Raw genomic sequence first — 11,787 nt, 5'->3', positions numbered from 1 at the left:
AAAAAACAATACTGTATTTTGGAAGATGCGAACATTTCTAGTTGGGGCATAATTGTCAATATACCACCCAAGTATACCCCACAATCCACATGGTATCAAATTGGAGTGCCTTTTTTCTTAGAACTAGAATAGGAAGTAAATTGCTCGTCTTTTAAACTACTCTGTTCATTTTATTTGTTTATTATATTAAAAATAAATTTTAAATTTTACTTGTCCAATTTAGCATATTCAAAAAAATAAAAAAAAAATCTATTTGTTATGTTTTACCTTTATAATTAACTACTAATTTCTCAAATCATTACACGAGAATTTTTGAAATGCTAATAGGCGCGAATATTATAGTAAAAAATATGCACTTCATTTATTAGGGCAAAAGAAAGCTTGCTTGGAGAAGCAAACCATGTGCGACCTGAAATCAGTTGGCAGCAGAAAATGAGAAAAAGATTGATTGAAGGCAAAGAGGAGCAAGCACTAGGGCAGAAGTCGTTGCATTATGTAGTTGTTTTCCAGTTTTCTCAATGCTATGTAATGGCACAATGAAACTTCATATTTTGTTGTTTTTTGTTGTGAATCAATCTTGGAAGTGGATGATTGATTCACTCCAAAAAGTTTTTGGGTGCTTAGTTTTTGTGGGTTGCCATGTATGTCAATGGCAATGAAGTACTCTTTTAGTTGTTGAACAATGTTTAAGTGTTTTGTGGGTTGTAGACAATGCTATTGCTAGTCATCTATGAAGATGTCTTATATGTTGTTGATTTACATTACTTGTGTCTTGTGGGTTGCACCATATATTTCTAAATGCAAATTCTTAACGCAAGCAAATAAGAGCAAAATGCAAAATTCTTGACATATATTGTTCATTAGTAAGCAAAACACCAAGATGGAAAACATTACATTACAATTAACCTACAGATTCCTAAACTACTAAATCTGCAGATTTCTTTCATTGGACAACAAACCCATCTCATAAAACTAACCTAACCAACTCATAATACTAATCTAACACAAACAAACAATATCATCACACTACATCATCTTGGCAACTACAAAACCAACAAAAACAACCCAAGAAATTAGAAGTCGGCTTATCAATTGATGCCCTTTCAACTCCAAGGTGTCCACTTTCTTCAAATTTGAACTTTCATTACCACCCTTCAACTCCAAGTTTGACATTTTATCCTCCAAGGTAGAAACTTTCTTCAAATCAGAAATTTTAGTAAGTAGCAGCCATATCCTTCAAATCTGAATCATTGCTAGACACTTTGTTGAGTTCTTGACTTTCAATACCACTCATATCCATCACGATCTTCTTCAAATGGTTTTTTCCTTCCGAATCGAGTCCAACTCAATTTTTTTATTGTGGGTCATCACTGACACGTGAGGTGGAAGTTTATCATCGATCCAATCCTAATAACCACAAGAGTTTGACCCAGGACAACTACATTTGTAGAATCGACGTCCACCATTCTCAGGGGTCGTAACAAGAAATGTCTTGCAATCAATCTGCGCTTACATGCATATGACTGAACTTGTTGAGGAGAAGAAACAGAAGAGGATGCCGGTATTTCAACAAAAAAGAATGAAACAAACAACAATGTACCTGATTGATTGAGGAAAACTAAGAAGAAAATTGCATTTTCTAAGAACCCTAATAAGAAGAGGAAGAAGAGATAGAGCTGATTGGAAATGAAATGGGTTCGGAGAAGTTTTCATTTGATGTAATGGGATTTAATTCGAGCGGGTCGGGATTTAGTAGGTAGATCCAGGTAATGGATTGGGAATTAGTTAATTTAAGTTAATTATAGGGATGACTAATGATAGGGTGCCACGTAACAAAGTGAATTGATTAATTGGATTTTGAAATGGAGCCATTAAAAATAAGGGCAAAGTAGGTCCAATTGGTTGACGTCGGGGATATTTAGGAGCAGGTAGATAGACGGAGGGTATTTCTGTATTAAATCTAAAAGTTCAAGGGCATTTTATGCCTTTTACCATGACTATAATGGTGTATGATTAACATGCCGCGGGGTAATTTTTATGAAGTAACCAAGACTAATGAAAAACTTAAGGGATTCATGTGAATAACAACAAAATATTAATTCTTTTGGAATTTGTTAACCACTATAGCATGATAAATCTAGGATTTAGGGACAATAAATTTATATGGACTAATAGAAAATAAAATAAAGAATAAGCTTGTTTTAGAAAGATGGGATCATTGTTGGGTTAACCAAGAATTGCTTGATATATACCTTGATGCATCTAGTTAGGAGCCACTCTTATAATATATTTTATATATCTTTTTAAAGAAATTAGGTGGATTTAGCGGCAGAGATTTCGTCGCCAATCTTTTAATATTTTTAATAAAAGGAATAAAAGCTTATCAGAAATGACCTATCCATGCTACTAGTTAATAGTTGTTACAAAAATGCCACCGCCATGACATATTTGGCCCTTCATGCCATTAACCACTAGTGGCTTACACATCCAATTTTATAAGCTAATTTCAGTTTTTAAATAACAAATTTACCACGTGTCATTAATTATCCGTTAAATTAAACCCCCGCATATCATTTAACACATCCTCTCTATTTTAATCCATTCCCTTAGGGCATCTCCAACCTTGTACACCAGTGTTTACACCAAAATGGTGGAAATTAACTCCAACGCGTTACACTATTTTTTACACCAAAAAAGAATATTCCTTTTATATTCTTCTCTCTCTTCTATATTATATTATTTTCTTTTATTTAAATTTTATTTTTTTATTTCATAAAACAAATCCTTTTTTTTTTTACATATTAATCCCATGTAATTCATATTCCTCTGTTATATAACCATTTAATATAAAATTATTTTATACCATAAATTTTTAAATAATATAAATTGTAAGAAAATATTATACGTTATACATATTAATGGATAATTCAAATAAAAGTGAAATCATTGATAAAATATAATTAAATAAATATTACATTATGGTAAAAAAAATTAATTTCTACATAAATATTCAACTTCCACGATTAGTATGTTGCTCCCGTAAATGTTCTATTAACGCATTACGAAGTGCAAAATGAGCATCTTTGTTCTTAATTTTTTTGTGTCTAGCTAAAAATTGTTCAAATCGGTAATTTTCATCTACTGCCATTTCTACTGTTGGAGTTAGACCTTTCTAAGCATCTTGAATTGGTGCATTAAGATCATGCTCATCCTCGATTATCATGTTATGCAGTATAATACATGTAGTTAATATATCATGTAGCACTTCTTTTCTCCAAAAACGTGACGGCCCTGGAATAATTATATTTTATATTTGCACTTTTCATTTTTGTGAAGGTATTTTTTTATACAATTATAACTTATAATAAAATTAACTTACAATTTTATATAAAAATAATATATACGAAAATTAATTTATAAAAATTACACTCCAAAATTAAGATGTAAATGAATATTATAAAGATATTACATAAAAAATATTTAGGTATATTAGGGACCTAAATGAAAAAATTAAAATTTATAATATGTTAAATTAAAAGTGTTATATAATTAAAAAATAATAATAAAATATTGATGAATAGTAATGGTGTTGATGAATAGTGTTGCACCTTGCACCAATATGTTAAATTTGGTGCAACACTATTCACACACCAAAATGGTGTAAGAAATGGTGCAAGGTTGGAGCTCCAAAACACCATTTTTTACACCAAAATAGCATTTGGTGTAAAAAATGGTGCAAGGTTGGAGATGACCTTACTTCTAACCGGTCAACACTATACCCCAACCCAAATTCCATTTTAACCCAACCCCTAATCCCATCTCTTCGTTTCTCTTTGATTTAAATGGATCCGAGTAATAAAATAATTAAGTTTCTTGTTTATTCAAGTCTTGAGCCGAGTAATATAAAGTAGCTAGGGTTATCAGAAAATCCTTATGGACAAACTGTAACACGAAGGTGTAAGGACATAATTAGAAGTCAGTTATGACTCATACAGGAAGGAGTTTAAGGTAAAAATATGGTACTAATATTCATTTCACTAATGGACTTTATACATCTAAAGTTTCCGTTGTTAAACAAAAACAATTCCAATGTAATACTGCAATTGAAAGTGCCTTAAAGGATTAGTTATGAGCAAATGTGCAGAAACGATACAAGGGTATGTTATCTGAAGCAAGATCCTCCGAGAAGAAGTGCACATATATCCCGATATATATTTGGGAGAGGTGAAAGCCTCACTGGGAGACTGAGACTGTTATAGCCAAAGTTTGTACAGTGCTCAAGAAATCGACCAAGTGAGAGATGTGGCAAAGGATCTGGACCCTCACACGATACAAGAGGATCTATCACTCACCGAGAACACCAAGACAACTGGTATATTCATTTTTATTTAACCAAGTTACAATTTCTTGAAAGCTATTCCTTATGTATTAAATGTGGTAAATGTGATTTCAATTTTAGGCTACAAAACTAGGATTGACAACCTTATCCACACGGAAAAACTTTATAATGGGTGAGGCATAAATATGACATGGTGTGTGAGGGAGTATTTTATTACAATTATATTGTGAGACCCACCACTTTATGCTCTTCCTTCTCTTCCTTTTTTCTTCCACGTTTTTTGTCATTTCTCTCTCCTCTTTCCTATTTTTTCTCATTTTCTTTTTTTTCATCAATTTTAAAACCAATTCTATTATACGCAGATCAATTTTTTTTTTAAAAGATATTCTTCCATTTTATTATTTAGCTTTTCAATTTTTCTTAAAAAATCAGTTAAACTCCGTACAAGTTTAAAAGAAAATAATTGACAGTCCAAAAAAAAAAAAAATTAATGTAAAAATTGATAACCAAAAATGAATGTAGGATACTTTTAAAAGTAAAAACACCGTAGGAAATTTATTGGAATTCTTTTTTTCCTTTTTCTTTTGGTATATATTATTCAAAGTTGCTACATTCTGTACCCGAGAAATTCATTCAAAGTTTTAACTGTCATCAAAGTAGACCCTGAATTTAGTGGTGTGCAAAAATCAGTTTAATCGATAAAATGAACCGGAAAAAAAGTTATCTGTTTAGCAATCTATTTGGTTAATGATTTTTTAAGTTTTATGGACTACCGACTCGGTTTCAAATTTAAGTTCTATTAACAGTTAAACTGATAACCCAATGAGGACATAAGATCTTACTAAAATTACCTTTAGTAAGTATGTTTTAGTGATATTTTCTCTGTGAAAGATGTAGAAGGCCAAACCAATTGTGTTCGAAGACAATTGGTTTAACCAGTAACGTGTTTGAACCTATGTCCTTATTGGGTTATCAGTTTAACCATTAATAAAACTTAAAAATTGAAATCGAGCTGGTAGTCCATAAAACTTAAAAAATCATTAACCAAATAGATTGTTAAACCAATAACATTTTTCTGTTCAGTTTATCGGTTAAACCGATTTTTGCACACCCCTAAATTCAGGGTCTACTTTGATGACACTTAGGACTTTGAATTTCTCGGGTATAGAATGTAGCAACTTTGAATTGAATATATACTAAAAATAAAAGAAACCTCTTATGTAGCAACTTTGAATTGAATATATATAAAAAAAAAAAAAAAAAAGAGAATTCCAATAAATTTCCTGTTAATAGAACTTAAAATTTGAAATCGAGCTGGTAGTCCATAAAACTTAAAAAATCATTAACCAAATAGATTGCTAAACCAATAACTTTTTTTCGGTTTAGTTTATCGGTTAAACAGATTTTTGCACACCACTAAATTCAGGGTCTACTTTGATGACACTTAGAACTTTGAATTTCTCGGGTACAGAATGTAGCAACTTTGAATAATATATACCAAAGGAAAAAGGAAAAAAAGAATTTCAATAAATTTCCTAAGTTGTTTTTACTTTTAAAAATATCCTACATTCATTTTTGGTTATCAGTTTTTACATTAATTTTGTTTTTGTTTTGGAGTGTCAATTATTTTATTTTAAACTTGTACGGAGTTTAAATGATTTTTTAAAAAAAATTGAAAAGCTAATTAATAAAACGGAAGAATATCTTTAAAAAATTTGATCGAGTTGTATAATAGAATTGGTTTTAAAATTGATGAAAAAAAAGAAAATGAGAAAAAATAGGAAAGAGGAGATAGAAATGACAAAAAAACGTGGAAGAAGAAAGGAAGAGCATAAAGTGGTGGGGCCCACAATATAATTATAATAAAATACTCCCTCACACACCATGTCATATTTATGCCTCACCCATTGTAAAGTTTTTCATCCACACGAGCTTCTGAGGGAGCCACATATCAAGGCAAATGATGAGTTTGTGGACCATACGTCTAAGAGCACGTGTAAGTGACATAAGCGTTGCTAAATCTGTCTAGATTTGTGTTGAGTTTTTGGCTTAAATCACCCCTCATGTTTACCCCAAACCTTAAGTGAATCCTTATAATTCCATATGACAGAATTGTTGGGCTAAACGGTCCAAAGATACTCTTAACATGATGTCATATTGTCCGCTTTGGGCCAAGCCCGGACGACTCACATCATTAAGAGTATCCAACTCCTTATAAGTAACTCTTTTTTCTTTCCAGCTACCAATGTGGTACTTTATTCGCACACCCAACAATCTCCCCCTCGAACTAAGTTCCACATGACTCATTACGGGTCAGAGATTCAACGTGTCAATGTGCCACCCACATCGTTAGAGTATTTACGGTCACCGAATTCCAAAGGCTGTGTATGCGTCTTCAAAGCTACGGGTAAAGGTTGTAAATTGGCTCATAGACGGGCAAAGGCACTAAGCCGGGCCCCATGCCACACTCCCCATCTTCATACTCGTCCCGCCAAACCATTGGCTCTGATACCAGTTGTTGGGCTAAACGGTCCAAAGATACTCTTAACATGATGTGATATTGTCCGCTTTGGGCCAAGCCCGTACGGTTTTCCCCAAAAGGCCTCACATCATTAAGAGTATCCAACTCCTTATAAGTAGCTCTTTTTTCTTTCCAAAGAATTCTGCGTGTGTCTACTTTGTTCGCACACCGAACAAGAATTTATCCTCGTTGTTTGGCAAAGTGAACATGTTTGGTCACCAAAATTAAATTGATGTTAATCAAAATGGATCTGGACTAGCAAAGCGCAGCAGTAGACTTCTATTATTGAGTCAACAAACACGAAGCTAAGAGGTGCAAATGTCTAGCTAGTTATCTGCGTGTACAATCTTTTGCCCCTGCTTTTCTTGTCTTCTCAGTTAATTCCTTAGATTTATACGATCTTCCCTGAAGTTGATTGACCGCATTTAACATCCAAGTTATCTAGTTTGCAACATTCTGTCTTAGTCCACAGCTTAAGCAGGAACAGAACAGTTAGGATGAACTTCCTGAAGGGTGAGCATGCATTATGTCGCCCCCCTTTTTTTGGTCAATAGATAGTAGTTGTAAATTGTGATTGGAAAATTAGACTTGCAAATGCGAGTTCATTATGGCAGGAAAACTATTCAATCTCTAGATTGAACTTTTCACCTTTCTTTTTATTGGAAAAATGCAGGAAGAATAAAAGCGACAAAAACATAATATGTGAACAAACAAAGCAATTTCCTTGCCACTATTCTTGTATAACAAGAAATTGAAACCTTGTATTTCTTATTATTATCACTTCCTTAGGAAATACATTTAATGAATGCCAAAAAGCACTCTTGCAGCCTGCAGCTAGTGCGAAAGATGACTTAACATCATCATCAGTTATATCCCTTTGACAAAAGAAAACTACACCAAAACATAAAAAGAACAATACAAAAGAAATGCATCAGCACATCACCAATATTGTGAAATTACTTTCAATTAGACCATTTCGACCTGACTTCTAGACGTATTATAAGTGGACCTAGCAGCTCCAGCAGTGTCATCATTGTAAGCTGAAAATCCAGCAGATTTCTCAAGTCTATCACCTTGTCCCCAAATTGCATAAGCTTCCTCACCATGTGCAGCTTCATCTCCAATTTCCATGTCTTCCTCTGACATTCTCAGTGGCACAAAGAGCTGCACTATTAAACATACCAAGCTTGTCATCACAACGTTCAACACCACGACAAACAGAATCCCGAGAAGCTGGAGACCCATTTGCCTGAATCCTTTGTGGATTTGTCCATCGTGAAAACCATATAAGAGGCCATAGTAATTGTTATAGTTGCCGTAGAAAAGGTAGCATAGCTTTGGGTTAGCAAAGAGTCCTGTGAGGATTCCTCCTAGGCATCCGGCCACCGCGTGGGTATGGAAGACAGCCATTGTGTCGTCCACTTTTTGAAGAAGCTCAGACTTCTTGTGTACTACCATCATTGTGAACCATGGGATAGAGCCTGAGCACAGTCCTATGACTATGGCTGCCCATCCTTGTACAACACCTACGCATCAACATATATAAGGGTTTAAAATATATATTGGGTTTAAGTTGTATACACTAACACGATCAATATAATTTATCATGTTATACCACGATTTACTCATATGCTAGGTTATCAGATCATTTTGTTAGAGATGGTTACTCTTAGTATAGGCAACTTAACTTGATAATGTAAATGTTTTATACATCGTCAGCATACAGTAACTTAAGCTTCTGATTATATAGTGCCTGAAATGACAACAATGACCCTAATATGGAAGTTACATATTTAGAAACAAATAAAATATAATGCAACGATATTTATTATCAAGAACTAGTACTTCAAGTTTGTGTATTATTAAACAAGTAAAACACGTTATTCCCCATAATACTTGTCACATTTGCTAGAAAATTGTTGTTTTAAAGTACTTGTTATTTTAAAAAGGCAAGAAAGATGTTTGTCACAACATAGCTCTTTCTAAAATAGAAAATACTAAAGTAAGTTCTATTAGTTACCATCTCTATTTGATTTCAATTCTCAAGATATACTTTTTATTCTTCTTCTTTTTTGGCTTAATCTTTGTAAAGATAATACTGTTTATGACAATCAAAATTTCATAATATTTTATCTAGTTTTAATATATTTAAAGTTTATTAGTGAAAATAAAATTGTTCTGGTACCTGCAGCAGGGGTGATTGCAACTAAGCCAGTGATCATGCCCTGGACAGCACCAATAACGGAAGGCTTTCCAAAGAAGATGACATCAAGAATGAGCCATGTTAACAAGCTTGTAGCAGCAGCAACATGTGTGTTTAATACAGCCAAGGATGCATCTACGCCGGCTTGATATGGATCCCCTCCATTGAACCCTGTCCACCCCATCCACAGTAGTCCTGCCCCAGCCAGCATCAAAAGTATGTTATTTGGGGGAAATCTCTCTCTGTCCTTTGTTGACCTTGGACCCACCTGGAATATTAAACAAAAAATAAAATCATAGGCAACCCTTTAATAGAGAGCTACAGTTTACCCTTTTCATTTTCTTCCTTCTCATCCCTGCCCAGTTATTCCCTTCATTTCATTTCATATATATATATATATATATATATATATATATATGGGGTTGTTTGACTGAGCGGAAGTAAAAAAGAAAAAGGATTTTTGGCACATCAAAAGTACCCTTAAAGTTTGTGGTCTAAAACATAGCAAGACAATTCTATGGCTATAAGAATATGTTACTAAGGAAGTTTAAAGTTAAAGAACTTCCACATATAAAAAACTTATCATTCTTTTTGAGTTCGCGAGACTGCTAGAAACCAATCAATTTCCAACGGGAAGTTTGTCTTTCGGTCAGAAATCCCAGATATTTGTCGGAAAATTTGTCGGAAACAGCGAGAGTACATTTCCTACTGAAAGTCCATCGGAAATCTTGGTTTTTCTATTAGTGGGGAAATGTTGTGTCCTTACCCAATAAGCAGCGGTAAAACCAGCGACCCCAGAAGACAAATGGATGACATAGCCACCAGAATAGTCAATGATACCCGCAACAGATAGCCGACCACCAGTAGACCAAATGGTGTATGCACCAAAGGTATAAGAAAAGGTTAACCACAATGGAACAAACAGCATCCAAGCATAAAAATTCATTCTTCCGAGCACTGCTCCCGCTATCAAAATCAAAGTGATCGCCGCGAAAACAAATTGGAAAAAAACCATAGTTGCATTAGGGAACTTCCCCAGAAATGCTTGGTGAAATAGGTAATCTTGTTCCAACGCGACGTTTACTTTCCCCCATATTGGTATAAGTTTTTCCCCAAACGACATCCTGTATCCCCAGCAAACCCAACAAAGTAGAACACAAGCAAAGGCATACAAAGCCATGAAAGCTGAATTCACTGCCCATTTCTTTTTTACTGCACCTCCATACAGTATTATAAGGCCTGGTACACTTTGTAACCCCACTAGGGTGGCTGCAACTAGTTGCCATGCATTGTCACCTTTGCTCATCCATGGCGGATTCGCATCGTCCGGAATCAAGTTTGAAGGGAGTTGAGAAAAGTTAAAACCAGCTGGAGGAGATAATAAATTACTCATCTTTCTTAATGATCTTTTGTTCTTTCGTTGTTTAGGAGTTGAAAGGGAAACCAAGGAAAATGTTGATTTTAATTTTTGGATTCTGAATGGATTATATAGATGTGCCAGGAGGGCTCGAAAATATTACATTAGAGTTGATTCTCACGTCAAGCTGTCATTTTACAATGGTGTAGTTTTCTTGTCAATGTTTCTTTTTAGGCTTAATGCATATGCGCCCCCCAAACTTGCCCCTTTTTTCATTTTGGCACCTCAACTAAGTGTTGTTCCTATTGAACTCCTGAACTTGTTCTCAAGTGCGTCTATCAAATGCAATCCGTCTTACATAGTATTTTATCTTCAATGTAGCAACATGCTAATATATATTGTAATTTAATTATGCCACTTTTAGCTAAGATTAGCAGCAATTGCGAGGGAAAAAAAGAGTAGCTATTAATTAAGTTGGCAATAGAAGAGCAGAACCAACAGAGACCGACATATCCATGACCTAAAGAATAGCTTTCCACATGTTTAAAAATTACTCCACCTTAATTTCCCTATTTTAATTTATGCTTCTAATAAAAAGTTAGATTTAGGAGGTTTGATAGACACACTTGAGGATGAGTTAAGGGGTTCAATAGGAAAAACGCTTAGTTGAGGTGTCAAAATGACAAAAAAGGGCAAGTTTAGGGGGCCATTAAGCCTTCTTTTTATTCTAGTGAATCTATATGTCATTACTGAATTATGATGTGTAAGTCATTGGTCACTACGCTAAAGTTTTGTAGTGCTATTTATTTACACGGTTATTACAATGTTTTGTTGACAGTGTAACGACATTTGCAAGGAAATCTTTCGGGCAGATATTAGAAGAGGAGCAGCCGCAAAGTCTTGATCCTTCATTTATTTTTTGTTTGTGTCTCAAAACTGTGTTCAATTTCTTAAAGAGTAACTTGTTGTTCTCACTTTTTAAACCAAAATTTTGGACTGTTAATTGGGTGGGTTGGAATACCAGATTGGGCTTTGTTCATTGTACGACATGCAGAATCTCCAAAATTGATGTGTGAAGTGCAGAAATAACCACTTTCAACTCTTATTTAAAATTAAAATGAGTATCTAAAACTAAGCCACTTTAATAAGTAAATAAGATTTGGATAATAATGCAGCTCCATTGAAATAGCATCCTAACGAATAGCTTTGACAATGGGTTGTCTTGAAACTTTTGACCTTTGCTTACCCCATGAGCAAACCTTCAAGATCAAACGTCAAAAGTTTTGCCCATGAGGCAAAATTTGTTAAACTTAATTTTTTTTTTTTGGTAATAAGTAATAGATTTTATTTACCAAGTGAAATGTTAC

The 11,787-nt window shown here is 33.9% G+C and overlaps 1 protein-coding gene across 1 annotated transcript; it reads right to left on the bottom strand.

The window, feature by feature from the left end:
• Positions 1–7,611: 7,611 nt before the first annotated feature.
• On the bottom strand, positions 7,612–10,458 carry LOC132069258 (ammonium transporter 2 member 5-like). Its single transcript, XM_059462665.1, has 3 exons — positions 9,830–10,458; positions 9,046–9,331; positions 7,612–8,386 (listed from the first exon to the last, which is right to left on the bottom strand). Exons 1-3 carry the CDS (start codon positions 10,454–10,456, stop codon positions 7,827–7,829), a joined length of 1,473 nt encoding a protein of 490 aa, XP_059318648.1. The 5' UTR covers positions 10,457–10,458; the 3' UTR covers positions 7,612–7,826.
• Between the last annotated feature and the right edge of the window lie 1,329 nt (positions 10,459–11,787).

Source organism: Lycium ferocissimum, chromosome 9 (genome assembly GCF_029784015.1).
Source record: "Lycium ferocissimum isolate CSIRO_LF1 chromosome 9, AGI_CSIRO_Lferr_CH_V1, whole genome shotgun sequence".
Lineage (NCBI taxonomy): Eukaryota > Viridiplantae > Streptophyta > Magnoliopsida > Solanales > Solanaceae > Lycium > Lycium ferocissimum.
This window is presented reverse-complemented; position numbering and strand designations above follow the sequence as displayed.